Here is a 26386-nt window from a genome sequence, read left to right on the forward strand (position 1 = left end):
TGATTTTTTTATTTTCTTAATCTTTCAATAGCTTCTCAACCTTTTGGCTAAGATCAAGTGTATTTTCTTAATCTTTGAAAGAGCAAAAATTCTACGTTTTGATGGAAGTCTAATTCATCAATTTTTTTTCTTTTGTTTTATGCTTTTTGTGTTCTAATTAAGTAAGCTTTGCCTATCCTAAGACTGTAAAGATTTCCTATGTTTTTTTCTAGTACCTCTGTAGTTCTAGGTTTTATATTTAGATCTTTGATCTCTTTTGAGTTATTTTTATGTATTGTGTGGTATTTTTGAATGTTAAATCAACCTTGCATTCATGGAGTAAATGTATTTGGTCATGATATCCTTTTTATATAGCATTGGATTAAACTTGCTAATATTTTGGTAAGGGTTTTTTGTCTATCTTCATGAGAGATATTGGTCAATGCCATTCTTTCTTTTTTTTGCAGTGTCTTTGTCAAGTTTGGGTATGAGGATCACTCTGGCCTGATGAAACAAGGTGGCCAGTGATCTCTCCTCCTCTACTTTCTGAAACATTTGTGAACAACTTGTGGTGTTTCTTCCTTGAATGTTTGATAGAATTCACCAGTAAAATCACTGGGCCTGGAGTTTTCTTTTTGGGAAAGTTTTTGATAGCAAATGTAATTTTTAAAATAGTTGTAAGGCTATTTAGATTTTCTGTTGCTGGTTTTATATTTTCCTTGCATAGGTTTTTGATAAGTTGTATTTTGCAAGAACCTTGTCTAATCCATCTAAATTGTCAAATTTGTTGGCACAAAGGGTTTTATAGTATTTTCATATTATCCTTTCATACCCATAGAATCTGTGGTGATAACTCCTTTTTTATTTACTCTATTGATGACTTGTGTTCTCTTTTTTCTGATCAGTCTAATTAAGGATTTTGTTAATTTTGTTTATCTTTTCAAAGAACCCCTAACTAGAGCTGTGTTAATTTTGTTTATTTTCTAATTTGTTGGTTTCTGCTCATATCTTTATTATTTCTTTACTTTTATTTACTTTTGATTTACTTTGCTCTTCTTCTAAATTCTTAGAGTAGAATCTTGGATCATTCATATTAAATCTTCCTTAAGGGTGCCTGGGTGGCTCAGTTGGTTAAGCGACTGCCTTCGGCTCAGGTCATGATCCTGGAGTCCCGGAATCAAATCCCGTATCAGGCTCCCTGCTCAGCAGGGAGTCTGCTTCTCCCTCTCCCGCTCCCCGCTCTTGTGCTCTCTCTCTCAAATAAATAAATAAAATCTTTAAATAAATAAATAAATCTTCCTTAAATGTCTATCAAGACTTTAAAACTATAATTTTCCTCTAAGTACTCTTTAATTGTATCCCACATATTTTGGCTTATTATATTTTTAAGGCCTTGAAGAATTTAATGATTTCAAAGAAATCCATCTATCCATGCATCCATATATCTATGAATCTTCTGAAGTCTGACTAGGGTAAGAAATTCCCAGGCATCTGATTGGATTCATCTTTGACTAAAAAGTTCACAGAGGTGCTCTAGAGTATTTTACATTGTACATGTGTTGTGAAAACGTTTATTTGAAATCTCAGCTTAAGAAGTAGCTTACCCCATTAGGATGGCTTATTATTTAAAAAGTGGAAAGTAAGTGTTGGTGAGGATATGGTGAAATGGGAACCCTTGGGCACTGCTGGTGGGAAAGTAAAATGGTGCACCTGCGCAGAGAATAGTTTGTTAGTTCCTCAAAACATTAAGCATAGAATTACCATGTCTGTATCTTGCTTCTAGATAGAGAAGAACTTGCTTCTAGATAGAGATAGACCCCCAAAGAATTGATAGCAGGGACTCAAACAGATACTTGTACACTCATATTGTATATGTTCATGCCACTTTATGCGGTTATTTTGATTCTTTTTTTTATTTCAAGTTTTTATTTAAGTTCTAGATAGCTAACATATAATGTAGTATTGGTTTCAGGAGAATTCAGTGATTCATCAGTCTCATGTAACACCCAGTGCTCATTACATCACATGCCCTCCTTAATGCCCATCACCCAGTTACCCCATCCCCCCACCCCCCTCCCCTCCAGCAACCCTTAGCTTGTTCTCTATAGTTGAGATTCTCTCATGGTTTGCCTCCCTCTCTTTTCATTTCTTTTCTTACTTCCCCTATGTTCATCTGTTTCTTAAATTCCACATATGAGTGAAATCATATGATTTTGTTTTTCTCTGACTTATTTCACTTAGTATTGTACTTTCTAGCTCCATCCACATCATTGCAAATGGCAAGAATTCATCCTTTTTGATGGCTGAGTAATATTCCATTATATATATACCACATCTGCTTTATCCATTCATCAGCCAATGGACATTTGGGCTGCTTCCATAATTTGGCTATTGTTGATAATATTGCTATGAACAATGGGGTGCATGTGCCCCTTTGAATTAGTATTTTTGTATCCTTTGGATAAATACCTGGTAGTGTACTTGCTGGATCATAATGTTGTCCTATATTTAACCTTTTGAGGAAATCTACTGTTTTCCACAGTGGCTGCACCAGCTTGCATTCCCACCAACAGTGTAGGCGGGTTCCCCTTTCTCCGCATCCCCGCCAACATCTGTCGTTTCCTGACTTGTTAATTTTAGCCAATCTGACTGGTGTGAGGTGGTATCTCATTGAGGTTTTGATTTGGATTTCCCTGATGCCGAGCAATGTTGAGCACTTTTTCATGTGTCTGTTGGCCATTTGGATGTCTTCTTTGGAAAAATGTCTGTTCATGTCTTCTGCCCGTTTCTCCCATCCAAGTACTAACCAGGCCCGACCCTGCTTAGCTTCCGAGATCAGACGAGATCGGGCGCGTTCAGGGTGGTACGGCCGTAGACTCTTCTGCCCATTTCTTAACTGGTTTATTTATTTGTTTTTTGGCGTTGACTTTGATAAGTTCTTTATAGATTTTGGATACTAGCCCTTTATCTGATAATGTTGTTTGCAAATATCTTCTCCCATCCTGTAGGTTGCCTTTTAGTCTTGTTGATTGTTTCCTTTGCTGTGCAGAAGCTTTTTATCTTGATGAAATCCCAATAGTTCATTTTTGCCTTTGTTTCCCTTGCCTCCAGAGACGTGTCTAGGGACAAGTTGCTCTGGCCGAGGTCACAGAGGTCACAGGTGTTCTCCTCTAGGACTTTTTTTTTAAAAGATTTTATTTATTTATTTGACAGAGAAACAGCAAGAGAAGGAACATAAGCAGGGGGAGTGGGGGAGGGAGAAGCAGGCTTCCCGCCGAGGAGGGAGCCCGATGCAGGGCTCAATCCCAGGGCCCTGGGATCGTGACCTGAGCTGAAGGCAGATGCTTAACGACTGAGCCACCGAGGTGCCCCTCTCCTCTAGGATTTTGATGGATTCCTGTCTTACATTTAGGTCTTTCATCCATTTTGAGTTTATTTTTGTGCATGGTGTAAGAAAGCGGTCCAGTTTCATTCTTCTGCATGGGGCTGTCCAATTTTCCCAACACCCTTTTCTGAAGAGACTATCTTTTTTTCCATTGGATATTCTTTCCTGCTTTGTTGGAGATTAGTGGATCATAGAGTTGAGGGTCCATTTCTGGGTTCTATATTCTGTTCCATTGATCTGTCTGTTTTTGTGCCAGTACCATACTGTCTTGATGATTACAGCTTTGTAATAGAGCTGGAGGTCCGGAATTGTGATGTCACCAGCTTTGCTTTTCTTTCTCAAGATTGCTTTGACTATTCGGGGTCCCTTGTGGTTCCCATTACAAGTTTTAGGATTATTTGTTCTAGCTTTGTGAAAAATTCTGGTGGTATTTTGATAGGGATTGCATTAAATGTGTAGATTGCTTTGGGTAGTATAGACATTTTAACAATATTTGTTCTTCCAATCTATGAGCATGGAATGTTTTTCCATTTCTTTGTGTCATCTTTGATTTCTTTCATAAGTGTTTACTGTAGTTTTCAGAGTACAGGTCTTTTACCTCTTTGGTTAGGTTTATTCCTAGGTATCTTATGTTTTTGGTGCCATTGTAAATGGGATTGACTCCTTAATTTCTCTTTCTGCTGCTTCATTATTGGTGTATAGAAATGCAACAGACTTCTGTGTGCTGATTTTATATCCTGAGACTTTACAGAATTCCTGTACCAGTTCTAGCAATTTTTTTGGTGGAGTATTTAATTTCTACCTAGAGTATCATGTCATCTGTCAACAGTGAAAGTTTGACTTCTTCCTTGACAATTTGGATGACTTTTGTCTTTTTGTTGTCTGATTGCTGTAGCTAGGACTTCTAGTACTATGTTAAATCACAGTGGTGATAGTGGACATTCCTTTCTTCCTGACCATAGAAGAAAAGCTCTCAATTTTTCCCCATTGAGGATGATATTAGCTGTGGGTTTTTCATATATGGCCTTCATTATGTTAAGGTGTTTCCTCTGTCCCTACTTTTTTGAGGGCTTTTATCATGAATGATTGTTGTCCTTTGTCAGATACTTTTTCTGCATCCTTTGACAGTATTGTATGGTTCTTATTCTTTCTTTTATTAATGTGGTCAACTAATCACATTGATTGATTTGCAAATACTGAACCACCCTTGCAGCCACCAGGAATAAATCCCACTTGACTGTGGTGAGTGATTCTTCTAAAGTACTGTTGGATTCAATTTTTAGTATTTTATTGAGAATTTTGCATCCATGTTCATCGGGGATTATGGCCTGTAGTTCTCTTTTATAGTGGAGTCTTTATCTGGTTTTACTATCAGGGTATTGCTGGCCTCATAGAATGAGTTTGGAAGTTTTCCTTCTGTTTCTATTTTCTGGAACAGTTTGAGAAGAATAGGTATTAACTCTTCTTTAAATGTTTGGTAGAATTCCCCTGGGAAGCCATCTGGCCCTGGGCTTTTGTTTGTTGGGAAATTTTTAATGACTGCTTCAATTTCCTTGTTGGTTATGGGTCTGTTCAAGTTTTCTATTTCTTCCTGTTTCAGGTTTGGTAGTTCGTATGTTTCTGGGAATTTATCCATTTCTTCCAGGTTGTCCAGTTTGTTGGCCTATAGTTTTTCACAATATTCTCTTATACTTTTTTTGTATTTCTTTGGTGTTGGTTGTTATTTCCCCCCTCTCATTTGTGATTTTATTTAATTGGATCCTTTCTCTTTTATTTTTGGTAAGTCTGGCAGGGGGTTTATCAATTTTAGTAATTATTTCAGAGAACTACATCCTGGTTTCATTGATCTGTTCTGTTGTTTTTTTAGTTTCTATGTCATTTATTTCTGCTCTAATCTTTTTATTTCCCTTTGCCTGCTGGATTTAGGCTTTATTTGCTGTTCCTTTTCTAGCTCCGTTAGGTCTAAGATTAGGTTGTGTATTTGAGATTTTTCTTGCTTCTCGAGGAAGGCCTCTATCACTATATACTTACCTTTGCTACATCCCAAAGGTTTTGGACTGTCGTGTTTTTATTTTCTTTTGCTTCCATGTATTTTTTAAAATTTCTTCTTTAATTTCCTGGTTAACCCATTCATTCTTTAGTAAGATGTTCTTTAACCTCCGTGTATTTGTGGTCTTCCCAATTTTTTCTTGTGGTTGACTTCAAGTTTCATAGTATTGTGGTCTGAAAATATGCATGGTATGATCTCAATTTTTTGTATTTGTTGAGGGCTGATTTGTGACCCAGTATGTGATCTATTCTGGAGAATGTTCCATGTGCACTCAAGAAGAATGTGTATTCTGCTGCTTTAGGATGAAATGTTCTGAATATATCTGTTAAATCCATCTGGTTCAGTGTGTCATTCAAAGCCATTGTTTCTTTGTTGATCTGCTTAGATGATTCGTCCATTGATTTAAGTGGGGTGTTAAAGTCCTCTACTATTATTGTATTGTTATCAATGAGTTTCTTTATGTCTGTTGTTAATTGATATATATATATATTTGGGGTTCCCAAGTTGGGGGCATATTTACAATTGTTAGATCTTCTTGATGGATAGAACCTTTAATTATGATATAGTGCCCTTATTCATCTCTTGTTACAGTCTTTGTTTTAAACTCTAGTTTGTCTGATATAAGTATGGCTACTCTGGCTTTCTTTTGATGCTCATAAGCATGATAGATGGTTCTCCAACCCCTCGGTTTGAATCTGCAGGTGTCTTTACGTCTAAAATGAGTCTCTTATAGACAGTATATAGATGAATCTTGTTTTCTTATCCATTCTGATACCCCGCTTCTCTTTATTGGAGCATTTAGTCCATTTATGTTCAGAGTGATTATTGGGAGATATGCAGTTAATGCCATTGTGTTACCTGTAAAGTCATTGTTTTTTGGAGATTTTCTCTTTTCCTTTCTAGTCTTTGTTGTTTTCGGTCTTTTTTTCCCACTGTTGTTTTTGGTCTTTCTTCCCCGCTCAAAAGAGTCCACTTTTATATTTCTTGCAGGGCTGGTTTATTGTTCACGAACTCCTTTAGTTTTTGTTTGTCTGGGAAACTCTTTATCTCTCCTTCTGTCCTGAATGACAGCCTTGCTGGATAAAGTGTTCTTGGCTGCATATTTTTCCCATTCAGCATGCTGAATGTATCATGCCACTCTCTTCTGGCCTGCCTAGTTTCTGTGGATAGATCTGCTGCTAACTGTATTTGTCTTCCCTTGCTGCTTTTAGGATTTTTTCCTTATCTCTGTATTTTGAAAATTTTACTGTGATATATCTTAGAGTTGGCCTGCTTTTGTTGATTTTGATGGGAGTTATCTGTGCCTCCTGGATTGAGTGTTTCTTTCCACAGATTAGGGAAGTTTTCAGCTATAATTTGCTCAAATAAACCTTGTGTCCCTTTTCCCACTCTTCTTCTGTGACTTCTATGATATGAATGATATTGCCCTTTATGGAGTTGCTGAGTTCCCTAATTCTACACTTGTGATCCAATATTTTTCTTTCCCTCTTCTTTTCAGCTTCATTATTTTCCATAATTTTGTCTTTTATGTCACCTCTTCTCTCCTCTGCTTCTTCCATCCTTGTGGTCATTACATCCAGTCAGTTTCGCATCTCAGTTACAGCATTTTTTATTTTAGCCTGACTGGTTTTTAGGTCTTTTATCTCTGTGGTAAGGGACTCCCTGATACCTTCTATGCTTTTCTCAAGCCCAGCTAGTGTCCTTATGATTGTTGTTTCAATTCTGGAACAGGCATATTGTTTATATCTGTTTTGTTTTTTTTTTTTAAGATTTTATTTATTTATTTGAGACAGAGAGAATGAGAGACAGAGAGCATGAGAGGGAGGAGGGTCAGAGGGAGAAGCAGACTCCCTGCCGAGCAGGGAGCCCGATGTGGGACTCGATCCCGGTACTCCAGGATCATGACCTGAGCCAAAGGCAGTCGCTTAACCAACTGAGCCACCCAGGCGCCCTATATCTGTTTTGATTAGGTCCCTGGCGTGTCCTTTTCTTGTTCTTCCTTTTGGCATGATATCCTCTGTGTTGACATTTTGGCTAGGTCTGTATCCTCTTTGTGTTAGGAAAGCCTGTTACGTTTCCTGCTCCTGAGAGTAATGGCTTATTAAGAAGAGGTCATATACTGTCCAGGGCCTGGTGCTTCGGGATGTATGTCTGGTCTGTGCTACGTGTACCCTGCTGCTGTGTTTTGGGGGCTCTTTCCCTCAGGTCAGCCCTCTGCTGAGTTTTTCCTTGCTTGCACTAAGGAGTGTTTGGACCTTGTCCAGTGTGTGATGAGTTTTAACTAGATATGCTTTCATCTGCTTGTTAAAAAAGGCCGGATCCTATTTCCACTAGAGCTGTAACTTTGTAGCACTCTATCATCAGTAGACTTGGTGCTTGCGGGGGATTTGTGCTTGTTTTCTGGGGGAGAGGCCTGCTGCCCTGGCTCTTAGGCATACTTGCCCTAGCATAGAAGCACCTGCAGAGTGCAGGGGGTGGGGTTTGGGGTAAGTGGCTCCAGCCTCCCCTGGACGGGTGTGGGGAGGGGGCACTCACTCTGCTGCTCACTGAAATCCAGTGGTGCTGTTGGGTGGAGGAAGAAAATGGCATCCACCCTCTCCCTGGGCCCCCACCCAAAAGGAAGAACAAGAAAAGGACACGCCAGGGACCTAATCAAATTAGGTCCCTGAATTTGTGCCCCCACTGTCCAGGAAACCCTCACAGAAGAGTGAAGAATCTTCCTTGTGTGCCAGGTATCCCTCGGATCTCTGCCTTCACCGTGTCTGCGACTGAGCTGTCTGCCCACCTGGTGGCACAGTGCTTCTATATTTTATCTCTGGCACCTGGCAGAGTTTCAAAACTCCAAATTTTAGGGACTCGGCGCTGCTGGACCCACGATGATCCTCTGGAGGAGGGTCTTGGGGCGCTGGGGCTGGTAGGAGTTTGCCCCAGAGGGCAGTTGCAGGAATGCACAGGTGCTTGGAGTTCAGAGTAAAGCACAGCAAAAAGCTGGTGTCCAGGTTGGCTGCTCTCAGCAGGTGCCTCTGCCCCTGTGCTGATGAACAGGACAGTGCCGTGGTGCCCGCCAGCTCTTTTGTCCCCGTGAGGCAGTACCACTTCTCCCAAATACACTCCAGGAGGGGGAGCTGTCTCTCCAGTGCGATGCAGGGGATCCTCAGACCACGCTGTCCACTCCCAGGCCTCTGCCCTCCTTCTCCACAGGAGCCCCACTGTGCCCACTGGGCTCCACACTGGCTGCAGTGCGGACTTCTAAAACTTCAGTCTTTGAGCTCTGTTGATTGTAAAAACTCACAATAAGCAGGCTCGCTCATTTTCCCAGTCAGTGGCTTTGGGGAAGTGTTCTTCTTATTCAATCCCCTGTGCGCTCTTTGCTCTCTCTGTGATCAGGGCTCCCTCCCCTCTGCGGCACCCGGGATTCTCTTCTCCCCCAAATCACATCTCCGCACCTCCTACCTTCCACAATGTGGCCTCTTTTCTCCCTCTACTTCGGCAGTTTGCTCTCTCAGCCCTCAGATCGATTTCCTGGGTGTTCAGAATGAGTTGATATTTATCTAGCTGTGTTTGAGGGACAAGGCAAGCATAGGGTCCCCTTACTCCTCTGCCATCCTAACTCCTCCCCATTTCATTTTTATTTAATTCATCATCTGGTTGAGGCACATTACTGCTGCTGTCTCCATTTTACCATGAAGAAATCCCCTTAGGGGCCCCGGTTTGTGTCCCGACAGCCTGGCTGAGGAGGAAGGATCTCAGATGCTTGGTTGGTGTCAGAGCCTGAACCAGAGTTTGGATCTTGGTTGTATGGAGTGTGTGGGATAGTGTGAAAGGGTGCACAGAATACACGTGCCCCATACACATACCTTACTACATGTAAAGCCTGTGTTCCTCCCATAGCTTCATTATCCTATTCCTACTAACACCTGTATAACATTCATCACTGTTCAGAACCGACATCTTTACCCCAGAAGGATGAAGTGACCATATTATTTCCTGATCCAGGACCTCATCAGCAGTGAGTTCACCACAGGACGTCCTGAACGAGTGTCTGCAAGGAGTGTTCTGAAAACATAATTATATTAAGTCCTCTAGAAGAGAATAAAAAAAATGCAAAATCTTTGTAGATGAAAACTGATGAGTGATGTAGTGTCTCCACGTGCTCAGACCTGAAGGCAGGACCTAACTCCGACACATTCTTTGTCTCAGGTACTAGAGGGAGGCTCCTATGTTGGTTGAGGAAGATTTATTCATCTGGCGTCTCCAAGACTAGTCAGAAACCCATATGAGATACAACTCCATCATGTGGCTGTATTACTAGCTAAAACTAAAATAAACCAACAGCAACACATTAACAAAAAAACCCTCGGATACTCTGTTCTTTTCTCAACCTCATCCTCAAATTTCTATTTACACATCTTCTGAGTTTTTCTGAGAAATGTACCATGGGCAGACTAAATGGACCATTGCCTTAAGACTTGGCATCTTCTTGCAACATGATTTTTTTTTGCAACATTTTCCTTATTTTATTTCTCATATTTCTCCCTTTTGTAGATTGACTGTTACAGACTCGGATGGAGCCTCTAACTCCACAACTGCAGCCCTAATAGTCAACAGTGCTGTGGACCATCCTCCAGTCGCCAATGCAGGACCAAATCAGACCATAACTTTGCCCCAAAACTCCATCACTTTGAATGGAAACCAGAGCAGTGATGATCACCAGATTGTCCTCTATGAGTGGTCCCTGGGTCCAGGGAGTGAGAGCAAAGAGGTGGCCATGCAGGCAAGTTCTCTATCCTGCCTTCAAACTTTTACTTGTCTGTCCATCCAACCACCCACCCACCTACCCATCTAACCAACCATCCATCCATCTATCTACCCACCCACCCATCCATCCATCTACCCATCCACCCACCCACCCACCCACCCACCTACCCATCTATCCAACCAACCACCCACACACCTACCCATCTGTCCAACCACCCACCTACCCATCTATCTAACCATCCATCCATTCATTCATCCACCCACCCACCCGTGCATCCATCTACCCATCCATCCATTCACCCACCCACCCATCCATCCATCTACCCATCCATCCACCCACCCATCCATTCATCTATTCACCTACCCACCTGTCCATCCATCTACCTGTCCACCTATCCACTCACGCATCCATCCATCTACCCATCCATCCATCCACCCACCCATCCATTCATCTATCCACCCACCCATCCATCCATCTACCCATCTACCCATCCATCCATCCATCTATATGTCTGTCCATTTAAAACTTCACACATCTATCTACCTTCCTACCTACCTAAATTATTGTTATGTGGTATAAATCCAGAAAATGTTTTATAAGATTGTCTGATGTATTACAACTATTAGAAGAGCACCTAAATTCATAGATTTTCCAAACTTACATCCTTTCCCCTCACCCGTTCTCTGTAAGCACAGAATAGAAACTAAGTGGGTCCTGTGTTGATAGCTTGACCTTGAGGCTAGTTTGGGGAAAGTATGACCCAACATTTGCTACAGAAATATTATTTTAATATTGGGAGAAACTTTAGAAATAATCCAACATGAACTTTGTTATCAGGAAATTTTTCCTTATTTTGTTTCTCATATTTTTAGAAACTTCATTGTCATCTTTTCTGGATCTAGTGGTCTCTTTTTAAGAGCTTTTTGTATCTAAATTTTAATTTGCTCAAATCTTAAATATATTTGTCTAAAGACATACTACCGTAGACACTTTTGCTGTGAGTGGTATGTATGCACATGAGTGTACGCTATTGCTTCTTCTTCTCTTGGTGCTGGCCAGAACTCTTTGTTTTTATTGCTAACCAGTTTGCTGTTTTTAAGTTATTATTTGACAGTTTTCATTTTATTCTTTTTTTGTTATTTTATGTATGTATGTATGTAAGCACGCCCTACGCCCAATGTGGGGCTTGAACTCACGACCCCAAAAGCAAGAGTTGCATACTCTATTGACTGAGCCAGTCAGACACCCCTTTCGTTTTTATTTTAATTCCAGTTAACACACCGTGTTGTTAGTTTCAGGTTATTATTTGAAAGTTTAATGGAAAAAAGGTAGGACCTTGTATTGCCACCTTGTACTTCTCCTTCAAATTCCATCTCATCTGTCCAACATAAATTTCTTGTTAGTATTTTAGATGAAGTCAGATATCCCATGAAAGCTTACCTACTTTACTTTCTGATGTTTCTGGACAGTATTTTGCAATTGTGATGAATTTAAAATGACTGGTTGGGTTTATGGGACTTGAGAGGGCCATGCCATAGTGTCCATCTCTGTCTAAGGGTTGTAGCACGTGCTGTTTGCTGCTGTTGTGCTAAGACTTTCGATTCAGAGGGCTTTGCCTGCAAAACAGAAAGATGGGACATTATTGTATTTCCTTGGTTAAAAAAATATTCCAGGGGTGCCTGACTGGCTCAGTCAGAAGAGCGTGCGACTCTTAATCTCAGGGTTGTGAGTTAGAGCCCCTCGTTGGATGTGGAGATTACTTACCAATAAAATTTTTTTAAAAAATCCAAATTTTCTTTCCTTTAGTTATTGAGAATTATGTGCCCAAAGCTCACACCCCAGAATTCATCCATATCTGCCCAACGTATGTCCAAGGGAATCAGCTAGTGCTGGGTGTGGGGCCAGCTTCTCCACACCTGCCCTTCTGCAGAGGACACTCTGAGATTATCCCTAGTAACAAGGTTATTGTCTTGTGATTGATAGATGAAGATGTTAAAAGGGGTGATCTTTTTATTAACTGGGCAATCACAAAGATGGCTCTGTCAGCTGGAGTCTTAGATTATTAGTCTAAACATCGTGTAGGGCATCCTGCCGAGGCTTTGCTTTAGATGGGGGAAGGCCATCTGAAGGCTCCAGGCTGTTACCTGGAGATTATAGTGGCTTTGAGGATGCTTGGTGACATGTGTGAGTCTGCCCACTTACCATTTGCCACAACATTCCCTGTACCGTGTGCATAAGCATTTATGTAACCATATTAATTTTGAAGTAAGCACTAGGAAATTATACTTTTGTACAGCTTTTCAGAGCAAAATGCTTTGCTTTATTTAGTCAAAGTAGGGGAAAACACCTTTTCTAAGTTCTTAAAAGTATGTATTTCAAATTTCACAAGTTCCCCTCGTGATAACACAATTGATTTTCTATCAGTTTTCTTTTTCAATTTTCCATTAAAACCTTTAATAGACACATGCAGATACATTTATCTTTAGACAATCTTGGGATCTATAAAAGTAAATAAATTATAATAGGGTTTAGGATTAAAAATCCTTTCCATGATGCCATGAATTTCAAACATAAGCAATAATTGGAAATGTTACCAACAGCAACACAATAGCAACAAAGTGAAAGTTGTTAACCTGGAGACAAGTACAGCTATTGTATACTCAATTGAAAAAATGTCTTATTGAAAAATTTTGTTGGGGTGCCTGGGTGGCTCAGTCATTAAGCGTCTGCCTTCGGCTCAGGTCATGATCGGGGGGTTCTGGGATCGAGCCCCACATCGGGCTCCCTGCTCTGCGGGAAGCCTGCTTCTTCCTCTCCTACTCCCTGGGACTGCTTGTATTCCCTCTCTCTCTGTGTCTCTATCAAATAAATAAATAAAATCTTAAAAAAAAAAAAAGAAAAATTTTGTTGTCTTAGAGTTTTAAAAAATTATTTTTACTTGTAAGAGTAATGCATGAATTGCTTCTTGTAGTTAAAAATAAGGTAACTTCTGATAAAGTACAAATACACCTTGATTGTACCCCAGTCCCCTTATGGTGATAATTTTATCAGCTTAATGTCTGTCCTTACAGAATCTTTTCTGTGTGTTCTGTGTATATGCATATGTACACATAGAAATATCTGTCACACTCTATACATTGTTCTGCAACTTTCTCTTTTTGCTTGATGGTATGTCTTTGACATCTTTCATTTCATTATTTATAAGCTACAGACATTTTTTTTTCCTTCAAGTAGGCTCCACGCCTAGCATGGAGTCCAACTCCATTTCAATATGTATAAATCTACCTTATTCTTTTAAACTTTAAATTTAAACTAACATTGTAGTGTATCATGGTGGGTCTGGCCACACCCCATTGATGAAAGTTTATTTAAAGATTGATTGATTGATTTTACAGAGAGAGTGCAAGTGGTGGGGAGAGAAAAAATCTCAAGCAGACTCCCCAGTGAGTGTGGAGTCCAGCACTCGATCTCATGACCTTGAGATCCTGACCCGAGCTGAAATCAAGAGTTGGCTGCTTAACTAACTGAGCCACCCAGGTGCCGCATTGTTGATGAACATTTAGACTGTTTCCATTGTTTGCTACTATAAACAATGCTTCTGTCAGCATCCAGGTGTGAGGCTCCTTGTGTGCATGGGCATTTCCCTAGTGTAGGTAGTAAGAAGTAGAATCACTGGTTGGAGTATGCTCATTTAACATGTCAGTGGATGTTGCCAGATGGGCCTCCAAAAAGGCCAAATTAATTTGTACTTCTTCAGCAGCGTGTGAGGATACACACTGAACTTCAGATTGCATTTCCTTGGGGCACACACATTTCTTTTTCACGCAGGATCTCCATATTTAGCCAAAAGCATTCATTTTTCATTACGTCATGCTACTTCTTAAAATTATCATTTTTTTTCTTTCTCATCTCTGCTTGCTTTTACTTAGGGCGTTGAGACACCATACCTTCATTTGTCGGCCATGCAGGAAGGAGACTATATGTTCCAGCTGATGGTGACAGATTCTTCAAAGCAGCGATCCACGGCTGTGGTCACTGTGACTGTCCAGCCCGGTAGGTGAGACGGAAGGGGGCTTTGGCCCCAGAGATTAAGGCAGAAATGACACCTGGGCTTCTGTGCTTCAGACAAGCGAAATTTGGAGGCAAATTCTCTAAATGTCTTAACTATCTAGAAATTGGGGCTGGAGGAGCTGAATCTTAATACAAAGCCAGGTTTCTACTGTAGTTCGGAATCTTGTGTTGACTGTGTCTTTAAACCATGGCACGGAGGCCCAGATGGACATCCTCAGGGCCCCTCGAGGGCTCCACTTGCCAGGTAGACACTCCTCCATGTGTCCCATTCTGCTGCAGAGCTCCAGGGCCTTCTTGAAGAGTCTGGTCATGATGTGTGGCCTGGTAGCTCAATGGCTCGTAGTCAGGTGGAGACTTGACTCCACGTCAGCTCTCAGTCCATTAATGGTTTCATGAAAAGCCAGGGCTCTGCCTTCCTGCAGATTTAAATATCCTTAAGGGGGGTTAGTTTTTGCATGGCAGTGCTCTTTGCTTTAGAACTTTTCTAGAAGATGCTGCTAATCCCAGTAACCATCCAGTGTACTGGCAACTGAAAATACACTCAGCTTATAGGCAACGCATTTATTTGTTTTATTTATTCACTTAGTATGTAGTAAGTGCTAGTGGTTAGACCCCAGGGATGTGGAATTAAACAAGAAAGACTTGGTCTCTGTCCTCCCAGGGCTCATGGGGAAGTCCACTGAAAAACCACAGGATCGGTGCATTTCTAGGGGATGGACACAGCGCTACTGGAGCCCATGAAAGGACCCACCTATGTGGGCTTGAGGCATCTGCAGAGAGTCTTACCTGAGCTCAGGTCTGCAGTTGGCCAGGTGAATCTGGGGAGAGAAGGGCAAGAGGAAGAGTTTTTTAGGTGAAGGAAACGGTGTATGAAAGCCATGGGATGAAAGGGAGTTTGGTAGTTGAAGGAATTAAAAAGAACGTAGTGGGACAAGAGAAAGCAGCGAGGACGTGGGAGTGTGAGGTACAGGGATTAGAATGCCAAGAGATGCTCTGGAGAGAGGTGGGGCTCCCATCCAGGGCTTTGTAATGGGTGGTCACGCGTTTGATCCTAAGGACAAGAGAAACCACGGCCTCACTGAACTTTACTGAGTAGCACAGTGAGGGTTGGACATGGTCCAGATACTGGGTCATAGCTGCCTCAGTTTTTGACTCCATGACTTTTATTTTAACAGAAAATTTGTCTATTTCAATATCAATATCAGCAATACTTTATATCTTTTGCTTTTTTTAATCTTTTTTTTTTCCCTAAGATTTTATTTTTAAGTCCTCTCCACACCCAGCGCGGGGCTTGGACTTAAAACCCTGAGATCAAGAGTCGTGTGTTCTACTGGCTGAGCTGGCCGGGCGCCCCTTATACCTTTAACTGTTGTTCAACGCTTAACTGAAATGTTTCGAGCATTTATTCTTTACCAGGCACTGTGTTAGGCCCTGAGGCTACAAAGACAAAATGAAGTAAGTCTTGCCTAACAAAGCAGCTGTCAACTCACTTCCTCCCAGTTCCTGCCTGCCTGCCCCCACTCTCCCCAGTCCTTCTTCCGTTCATCTGCCCATCCTGTTCCTTTTCCTTCTCTCTTGACTCCATGACTTTCCAGGTCTTTTATTTTATTTGTTTGTTTATTTGAGAGACAGATTACACACGCACACACATGCACGAGGTCGGGGGGATCCTCAAACAGATTCCCCGCTCAGTGTGGAGCCTGACGGTGGTGGGGGGCTTGATCTCACAACCCTGAGATCATGACCTGAGCCGAAACCAAGAGTCAAAAGCTTAACGGACTGAGCCACCCAGGGCGCCCCTTGAGGTTTTTTAAGGAAACCAAACATATATGTATTAGGGAACAATATTTCCTTCTGTCTGTACCCCCCAGCCTCACCCTCAAAACTGCAGTGTTTCTCCCCAGGATTTCCCCGGGTGTCCCGTACACTCTAGTCCCCGCCTGATCCAAATAGGAGTAATTTGCCAAAATCAAGACAGCAGGGGATCGAAGACTTAATCCCAAGAGATAATAGTGTTTCCCACCATTTCTGTAATTCTAGAAAGCAACAGGCCTCCAGTGGCTGTGGCCGGCCCAGACAAGGAGCTGGTCTTCCCGGTGGAGAGCACCACCCTGGATGGCAGCAGGAGCACTGACGACCAGGGCATCGTCCTCTACCACTGGGAGCACGTCCGGTAGGCCGTCTTACCCCTGAGCCGTGGGGGTCACGTCCCTGGCCCAGGGCTAACATCGCCCCCTCTCTGGAGGGCCCAAATTAGTCAACTCGAGCATGCTGGGGAGTGAGGAGCATTGTTGAAGAGCAGATCAAGTGTGGACAGGGCCATCTGGGGTGGGAGAGCTTTACAACTGACGAGGTGCTGGGAGACCTGTGGGAGGCCCTCAGAGGCCTCCTGGCTACACTCACTCAAACCATCTGCTCTGCCTCTCAGAGCCTAGTGACATCACAAGCCTAGGTTTGCCCAGACGGTAAGGGGGGCAGCTGGGTTTTTCCGACGACAGGGCCCACAGTCTTAATAACTGCACTGTAATTGCCCTTCGGAGATCTGTGATCTGGCTCATCCCTTCCTCTTCCATACTCTCTGTCAAGATAGATGAGGATTTAACCTAATTTCATTCAAAGAGGGAATGGGAGTAGTTTCTAAGACTCCGTTTTGTAAGGACAAATCATTTCACTGACAGTTCAATTTAAAAAAAAACCAAACAGGTCTGGGGGCACCTGGATGGCTCAGTCGGTTAAGCACCCGACTCTTGGTTTCAGCTCAGGTCATGATCTCAGGGTCGTGAGAATGAGCCCCGTGTTGGGCTCCGCGCTCAGCGCAGAGTCTGCTTGAGATTCTGTCTCTCCCTCTGCCCCTTCCCCTGCGTGCGCACTCTCTCTAAAATAAATAAATAAAATCTTAAAAAATAACCCCCCAAAAATCTCGCAGGCTCATTCTAAAATAGGCATTAGCTTATGACCCGTACCCTGAACTAGAGAATTTAAGTGGATTTAAAAAGTTATCTTGGAATTCTCTAGATGCTGTGTTTTAGCTGTAGAAACGGGCTTTTATAAGGACACAAACATCATGCCTGCCATAATCAGAATACCATGCCTGCTCTGCTTTGTTGTTCACTTCCGTTCCACAGAGGCCCTGGCGCCGTGCAGATGGAAAATCCCGACGACGCCGTAGCCACGGTGCGCAGGCTCCGGGTGGGGACCCACCGCTTCCGTCTGACGGTGACTGATGGGCAGGGGCTGAGCAGCACAACCACCCTCACTGTGGCCGTGAAGAAGGGTGAGTCCTGGCACCGGGGCGGGTGGGCACCTTCTTTCCCGTCTCACAAGACCCTCAGCCATGATTGTTCAGAAGCACTGGTATTTATCGGTTCACCGCAGACTCTGAACTCATGTCGGCCAAGAAAAAGCCATTCTTCCCCTGAGCATGCTCGCTGTTCCCAGTCTCCCTCTGCAGAGAAATAGCATTTCCTTTTGTGTGTCGAGTGAAACTTCTATGGGCTTCCCTCTTCTTCTGTGACTACTGGCAATGAAACACCTGCGTCCATGTGATGGCGTTATGCTCGCTCTCTCCTCCCTGGGAATCAAAGAGCAGAGATGTTTTCAAGTTCCATATTGTTTGTTAACTTGTGGTCTAGTCTCGTGCCACTCTGCTTGAGGACCTTCGTTCCAGACATTTCTGTGTCCTCTGGGGGACAATGCAAGGCTCATGTCAACTCACAAATGCTGGGCACTGGAACGGATGGATGGATGGATGGATGGATGGTTGGATGGATGGGTGGGTGGGTGGATGGATGGGTGGATGGGTGGGTGGATGGACGGATGGGTGGACGGGTGGACGGACGGACGGACGGGTGGACGGACGGACGGACGGATGGGTGGGTGGATGGGTGGATGGATGGATGGATGGATGGATGGATGGATGGATGGGTGGATGGGTAGATGGATGGGTGGATGGGTGGGTGGATGGATGGATGGGTGGACGGATGGATGGGTGGATGGATGGATGGATGGATGGGTGGGTGGATGGATGGATGGATGGATGGGTGGATGGATGGATGGATGGATGGATGGATGGGTGGATGGATGGATGGGTGGGTGGATGGATGGATGGGTGGGTGGATGGATGGGTGGGTGGATGGATGGATGGATGGATGGAAGATCATGATGTGTTGAAGCACAGGGGTGTCCAAGAGCATGCTGGACAGACAAAGTCAGGTACTGTAGACCAGCCAGTGGTGGGTGTGCTGGGGAGTGGCTGAGCTTCTGCCTCAACCTGTGAAGGGTCATGTGTCAGGCCAAGGAGGCTGGGACTTCGTCTGCTGGCCAGGCGGGAGAGGCTGAAGCAGTTTTATCAGCAAAGTGACATGGGTCTGGCTGTTTTCAGATGTTTTACTCTGGACATTTTCAACCATATATAAAAGTAGAGAAAGTAGGCTCATTGGACCATTATGTCCCTATCACCCAGCTTCAACAGCCAAGAGCAGTTTGCCAATCTTGTGTCGTCTAGCCATTCATATTTTCTTTTATTTTGGTTGGAGTATTTTATTTTATTTTATTTTTTTAAAGATTTTATTTATTTATTTGAGACAGAGAGAATGAGAGACAGAGAGCATGAGAGGGAGGAGGGTCAGAGGGAGAAGCAGACTCCCTGCCGAGCAGGGAGCCCGATGCGGGACTCGATCCCGGGACTCCAGGATCATGACCTGAGCCGAAGGCAGTCGCTTAACCAACTGAGCCACCCAGGTGCCCCATTGGTTGGAGTATTTTAAAGCAAACCCTAGCACCACATCATTTTACCTGAGAGTTAGGGATTTTTAAAGCAGGTGATGGTTTGATGGGAAGAGAGGTCAGCAGCAGGGAGAGCAGGGGGGAAATGATTGACTAGAAAGACATCTTAGAGCCTGAAGTCTCAGGACTTGATGCCTCAGTGGTTCTGGAGGGAAGAAGGATGGTGGGTGTCCTGATGACTCAGGGACAGTGACTTCAGTGCATGGGTGGGTGGTGGTGCCATGCTCTGACCTCCGTCCAGAGAAGAGCATCCCTGGGTTTGCAGGGGGTTGAGTTTGGACATAGCAGATTTGTGGCGATGGAGTGTCTGGAGAGTGCCCGGGGAGCGTCCTGACGGAGTTCAAGATTGCGGGGACATAAGCATGGAAGGGGGTGGCTGCCTTAAGTCCAGCCTTGAAGCGAGAGAGGGTCTAGTAATCATTTCTCACAGAAGGATTTTTGGGCTTACGCAGTCTTACTGCCAGTCTGTTTCTGTGGGTTCCACCTCCCCCTTGGTCTACGGTGGAATTAAGCCTCCTTTACACCAGGTTCTCCCCACAAGTCCTCCCAGAAAAGGCGTGTGGTGGACAATGTGGAAATGCTGCTAATGGTACCAGGTGCCTCTGCTCTGACCTCTGGGGTGTTTTCTCAGGAGGAAAGTGGCTGGTGATTGGCGGGATGCTCATTGCTCCCTGGGATCAACATCTGGCTATGCTCACCCCATGACTTGCTTGACTTGTTTTTAAGGGGCATTTGCAAGGGGTCAAGGGTCAGGTAGGGTCCCAGAACGCCACCTGAACACGCAGATTTCCCTCACAGCAGCCTCATCCTCACAGTGGGGCTGTGTCTTATTATGGTCTCCCCCTGCACCCCATTCTCCTGGCTCCTCCCTCCTGAGTCGATTTTATCAGAAATGGCTCTTAACGTTGTTCATGCATATTTAACACACAGTTGGAGGAGTGAAGGCCTGATTGTTTTTGAGTCAAGTTTTGATTTGCTTAAGCAAGGTGTGGCCCTGGTAGAAATAAATATTTCTATGGCCAGAGAGTGTGGACCAGTACATAATGATTCAGAATATATTTTAAACTAAAATATTTTCCCTTTCTGGACCCTGGTAAGTAAGGTAATTTTTTCTCTTTTTCAAAAAGAAACTGTCGTGTTGTTAGAAATCTCCCCAGTATACAGACCACCAGATTACAGCTACGCGTAAACAGAGCTACAAGAACGTCTATATGTTACGGGTGGAAAACAGTGCCTCTCGGCTCTTAAATCTGCGTATGTGCAAGATGGAGCCATCGTGGATAGTCTACCGCACTCTTCTGCCCCCTGCGTTTCACATCCGTCTCTTTGCTTTCATCTTTGCTGTTTGACTTAGGAAATAACAGTCCTCCCAGAGCCCACGCCGGTGGCCGCCACGTGCTTGTGCTTCCCAATAACTGCGTTACTTTGGACGGTTCGAGGTCTACCGATGACCAAGGAGTTGTGTCCTACCTGTGGGTCCGGGACGGCCAGAGCCCAGCTGCTGGGGTGAGTGCTCCATGAGAGCCGTCCCGCTTACATCACGCCGAGTCAGTCTGCTCGGGCTCCTGTAAGGAAATACCGTGGCCTGGGTGGCTTCCACCACAGACAGACGTGTCTCCCAGTTCTGGAGGCTGTGACGTCCAAGCTTAAGGCTCTGGATGATTTGGCTCCTGGTCAGAGCTCTCTGTTTGGCTCACAGGTGACTGCCTTCCCCACACAGCAGAGAGGGAGGGAGGGCTGGCTCTCTGCGGTCTCTTCTTCAAGCACATTAATCCTGTGGAATCAGGGCCCCACCTTTATGACCTCACGGAACCCCTACCTCCCTCCCTACAGGCCCGATTTCAAACACAGTCAGTTGCACTAGGGGCTAGGGCTTCAGCAGATGAAAGTGAAGGCCACACAGTTAAGTCCTTAGCAGCATTTCTATTATGACCTCATCTCCCTTTCCATGCTCCCCACTAAGGTGTTTATGCTTCTGGGTTTCCTCTGAGGCCCGGAGGCAGCCAGCTACTCTTAGATTCAAGCAAAGGCTGAAGTCTTCCCGGACCAGACTTTGCATTGGGGTAGGAGACCACAGCCTGGGGGGGGACTTTAAAGCCAAGTCTTCCCGTGGGAATCGTTCTGCTCCTCAGCTTCCCCGCTGTTCCTCTTTGGGTCCAAGTGGTTTCTTTCCATTTCCTCCCATCCTGCCAAACAGGTCAGTTGGTCCAGGATCGCTGTTCCCATTTCACAAGTACAGGAAGCGAGATGCAGAGATGGAAAATGACTTGGCCAAGGTCAACCAACTCATCCTTAATCAAACCAGGCAGACCCAAGTTTTTAGCTCCTGGCAGACGTTTCTCCGCATAGATCCCTCCACTTCTTAGGCTATACTTTTAGGTACATCTTCACTCCTGCTGTTGCTAAGGACTTGAGAGTTGCAGACGTACTCTTGGACGTGCCCCAGAGAAGTGGTCTTGTGGGGAGGGGGGAGATGAGCAGCACCTGGGTGGCTCAGTCAGCCAAGCGTCTGACTCTTGATTTCGGCTCAGGTCATGATCTCAGGGTTGTGAGATCGAGCCCCTTGTCGGGCTCCGCGCTCAGCGCAGAGTCTGCTTCTCTGCCTCTCCCGCTGCCCCTCCCCCCAGCTTGTGCATGCACGCTCTCACCTTCTCTCTAATAAATACATAAATCTTAAAAAAAATAAGAGAAGTGGTCACAAGGAAGGAACTGAACATGCTTTATACTTGCTGAAGCACCTCTGGAATGAATGCTCTTCAGCCAAAAGGTAGATTAGCTTCAAGGTATAGCGACTCTCTGTTCAGAGCACTTGTTACCTTTGCTTACCACCCTCTTCTGTCACCAAGTGCAGAGCAGGGGTGTCTGAGATTCTGCTCTAATCCTTTGGAGCTTGGATCCCCCGGGAGCGGAAATATTCTACTTGGGCTCTTGGGTCATTTGAGAAGGTAAATGTGATACATTAGAGACTATTGTAAAACTGTGTTTGAAAATCTCCAGAAACTCTCCAGAGGGGGTGCTTCACCCTCATCTCAACGGTTATCCCCTGTGTTGGATGAACTGAACAATTCGGTAATGGCTGGACAGCCCTTACTAAGTGCAGCCCATTAGTTCTGTCTGAGGAATCTGTGCGTCCTGGTGCTGTCTTTGGAAGAGCTGCTGAGGATTCCCCTCTCTTCAGCTAACCCACCAGCCCCTTCCTCTTCAGCCTGCCCCTTACAGTCATGCACACATTAGAAACATAGGCCCCTGAGGTCTGGGATCAGCAGTGGGCCAGAAGTTGGGAACTGAGCATCGACTTGAGAATCGCGTTATTTTGCAGGATGTCATCGAGGGCTCCGACCGCAGCGCAGCCCTGCAGCTTACCAATCTGGTGGAGGGCGTCTACACGTTCCGCTTGCAAGTTGCTGATGGTCAGGGGGCCTCGGACACGGACACGGCCACCGTGGAAGTGCGGCCAGGTGCGCCTGGGCTAACGTGCTGGTCTGTGATATAGGCGGCCCGCTCTCGGACTCTTCGCAGTGGACGGGGTCCCCCCGGCTGGGGTGCCTCCCGTGGCTGGCTTCCGCTCCTGGCCAGAGCCACAGTGCGGCTTTCCTTCTCTTCACTGTGTATCCCCAGACAGACCCGGCCTCTCAGCTCATGACACGGAGTTGAATGTGGCAGCAGGAATCTTGTGTCCCTTCGGTGTTGCTGTCGGAAAGTGAAGCAGACGCATGAGCTTCAGGGTGGGAGCGCGGGGGAGCAGCTCCAGTGAGGGGCCTCCAAGCCCCCCACGAAAACGGGGCGGGAGCGGCTCCCGCAGCTGAGGCTGAGGGAAGGGTGTGCGGAGCCAAAATTTCAAGGTAGCCCAGAGGCTGTTTAGGTTCCCCAGGAGATCTCCCAGGAAAAGTCCTAAGTCCTGAGAAGTTACCCCGGGATCATTTTAAACTCTTTAAACCCTTGTGCGGGCCTTGCCCCTTATGTTGTCCAGCAGGATTTCAGAGCGGACCTCCCGTGTGTTCTGGCTTCGCAGACCCTAGGAAGAGTGGACTGGTGGAGCTGACCCTGCAGGTGGGCGTGGGGCGGCTGACCGAGCAACAGAAGGACACCCTCATGAGACACCTGGCAGCCCTGCTGAACGTGCCAGACTCAGACGTTAAGGTTCAGAAGATCCAGGCCCACTCGGACCTCAGGTGTGAGCTGCATACCTGTCCGGCAGGATCCTGTTTGTTCCCTTTGCGTGTTGTCTGGGTTTGCACATGCTTGTATCCCATCCATACATTCTTTTTCTCAAAGGGCAGCAGTAAGGACAACGTCATTCCAGGTCCCTCCTACAAGTCTCAGTAAATGTTTGTTGACCGAGAATGTTCCAGATGAAGGAGTTAGCAATCATCAGCCGGAACTGGTTGTTAGCTCTGCTATCTTCAGAGGTCGTGCAAATGGCCTGGGGCTGGCACAGAGGATGCGTCACAGCCAGACTTCATCCCTACCCCACATTCCCAGGGCTGAGGCTTCTCTCGGTGTGAGAGGAGCATCGATTACCATTGCTGTCTTCTGGGAGTGTAGGAGGCTAAACCTCTGCCCTTTATATAAGATTTATATATTTAATTGAGCTTTTGTTTTTGAATGCTTATCCAATCTATGAGTAGTAGGGTGGGTGGGAGGAGAGAAAGAGTATGGGAATGAAAATCTACCATTCACAGTAAATCCATTGGCCAGTTATTGTCAGCTACTCTGTTCAGGTTTTTTTCCCAGACAACTGAAGTTTACTTAGAAAAATACCAAGTTAAAAGAATTTTAATTATTTTTTCATAGAATTTTAATTAATTTTTTCATAAATTTCATTATTTTTTCATTCTTTCAAAACAAATCACACATTTCCCTTACTTACAAAATATCAAACACTGAACAAGTCTGAAAATCAACAAAACCAAAGGCTGTTTCTTTGAAAAATCAACAGAATTGATAAACCTTTAGCTAGACTGACCAAGAAAATAGAAGACTCAAATTAGTAAAATGAAGAATGAAAGGGGATATTCCTACCAACCATATAGAAATAAAAAGGATTATTCTTTGAGTAATTGTATGTCAACAAATTAGTTAACCTGGATGAAATGGACACAATCCTAGAAAGACACAACTATACCAACTGACTCAAGAAGAAATTAAAATTTTTTACAGACCTATAGCAAGTGAAGATTAAATCAGTAATCAGTAACTTCCCACCAAGCCCAGGACCAGATGGCTTCACTGGTGAATTCTACCAAACCATTTAAAGATTTACCACCGCTTCCACAAGTTCTTCCAAAACAGAGAAGTGGAGGGAACACTTTCCAACTCATTCTAGGAGGCCAGTTTTTACTCTGATATTAAAACCAGACAGAGGGGCACCTGGGTGGCTCAGTCGGTTAAGTGTCTGCCTTCAGCTCAGGTCATGATCCCAGGGTCCTGGGATTGAACCCCATGTAGGGCTCCCTGCTCAGCAGGGAGTCTGCTTCTCCCCCTCCCTCTGCCCCCTCCCCTGCTCATACTCTCTCTCTCTCTACTCAAGTAAATAAAATCTTTAAAAAAAATAAAACTAAAAATAAAACCAGAGACATTCCCAAGAAAACTACTGACCAATGTCCCTTATGAATATAGAAGCAGAAATCCTCAACAAAATACTTTGAAACTGCATCCAGCAACATATTAAAAGATGTAGACACCCTAGCCAAAGTGGGATTTATCCCAGGCATGCAGGGTAAGTCAATCAATAAATGTAATAAACCCTATTAATAAAGGACAAAAACCATATGATCATCTTAGTAGGCACAGAAAAAAAGCATTTGATGAAATCCAACAGCCTTTCATGATAAAAACACTTGTAGGCTGAGTTGTGGCCCCTCAAAAGATACATTTACATCCTAACCCCTACTACCTGTGTGACCTAATTTGGAAACAGGATCTCTGCAGATGGAAGTAGTTGAGATAAGGTTAAACTGCCGTAGGGTGCACCCTTCATCCAGGGTGATTGTGTCCCTGTAAGAAGAGAAGAGACTCAGAGACAGACACACAGGGAGATCACCAGGTGACAGTGGATTGATGGGTCTCCAAGCACGCCCACTGTGGAGAGCTGCAAGAAGGTGTGGGGCATGGTTTCCTCTAACACCTTCAGAGACAGGATGGCCTGACAATACCTTGATTTTGAGCTTCTAGCTTATGGAACCGTAGGAGAATAAATTTCCATTGTTATAAGCCACCCAGTTTATGGTACTTTTAATGGCAACCTTGAAAACGAATACAGATTTGAATAGAAATGTCTCCAGAGAAGACATACAAATGGCTAATCAGCACATGAAAAGGTGCTCAACGTCATTAGCTATTGGGAAATGCAAAGCAAAATCCTTTTGACATACCACTTCACACCCGCTAGGTTGGCTGTAATCCAGAAGACGGACCATAACAAGCGTTGGCGAGGACATGGAAGGATTGGAACACTGCATTTCTGGTGGGAATGTACAGGGGTGCAGCCAGTGTGGAATTAGTTCCTCAGAATGCTGAACGTAGTTCCCAGACGACCCAGTGATTCCACTCGGAGATACATACCCAAGAGAAACAATAAATGTGTGTCCACACAGAAACATGCACATGAAGATTTATACGTTCAGCCAAAAGTGGATACAATCTAAACGTCAGCAGTTGATGAATGGATAAACTCAATGAGCAATGTCCGTACAATGGAATGTGGTTTGGCAATAAAAGGGAAGGAATTTGTGGTAGACAGTGGGACGTGGATAAACTTGGGACACATCATGCAAAGTGGAAGAAGCGGGACAGAATGCCTCGTGTATTCATTTGTATCAGACATACCGTCAAACCAGGAGAGATGGAAGTGGATGAGTTGTTGCCAGGGGCTGAAGAGAGGAAGGGATGAAGAAGAGTCACTCCTTAATGGGCACAGGGTTCCTTGAGGTGATGACAATGTTCTGGAGTCAGATGATGGCGATGGTTACACAGTGTAGTGAATATACTAAAAGCCGCTGAGTGATGCGATTTAGAAGGGTGAATTCCAGTGGAAGTAAATTATATCTCAATAAACAGATAAAAGTAAGGACATCTCCCCGCGCTCGGCTGAGTCTGTTTGCACACATACGCATATTGCTCCTCTTAATCTAAAGGTCTATCTGTCATCAGGTGAATAGATAGCTCTGGGGCTGAAGAGCCTTTATTTGTGACTAGAAACGGATCAGTTCCTTGGCCCACGAGATACGTCCCCGTGTCCTTGCCAAACCACCCGGCTGGGGCAGTCAAAACCCTCCCAGGTCAGACGGCCGGTGCGGATGTGGCATGTCGGTCACTGCCTGACCCCGTGGCTGTCCTCCCTCTTGTCTGCTCTGCA

The 26386-nt window shown here is 44.5% G+C and overlaps 1 protein-coding gene across 12 annotated transcripts in view; it reads left to right on the forward strand.

Moving 5' to 3' along the window:
• KIAA0319 (KIAA0319 ortholog) overlaps positions 1-26386 on the forward strand; it is a 98609-nt gene that overhangs the window by 61213 nt on the left and 11010 nt on the right. For 7 of the 12 annotated variants that reach the window (XM_054505702.2, XM_064597090.1, XM_064597093.1 and 4 more), the window contains 7 exons: positions 9960-10188; positions 14103-14226; positions 16285-16417; positions 17370-17518; positions 20384-20535; positions 22349-22487; positions 23000-23201. In XM_054505702.2, coding sequence (XP_054361677.1) covers positions 9960-10188; positions 14103-14226; positions 16285-16417; positions 17370-17518; positions 20384-20535; positions 22349-22487; positions 23000-23201 — 1128 coding nt within the window. The other 5 variants (XM_045866293.3, XM_045866295.3, XM_054505705.2 and 2 more) reach the window with 4 other exon arrangements.

This window comes from Mirounga angustirostris, unplaced genomic scaffold (genome assembly GCF_029215605.1).
Source record: "Mirounga angustirostris isolate CCGP_5_RB_7025 unplaced genomic scaffold, mMirAng1.0.hap1 SCAF_8, whole genome shotgun sequence".
In the NCBI taxonomy this organism is placed as follows: Eukaryota; Metazoa; Chordata; class Mammalia; order Carnivora; family Phocidae; genus Mirounga; species Mirounga angustirostris.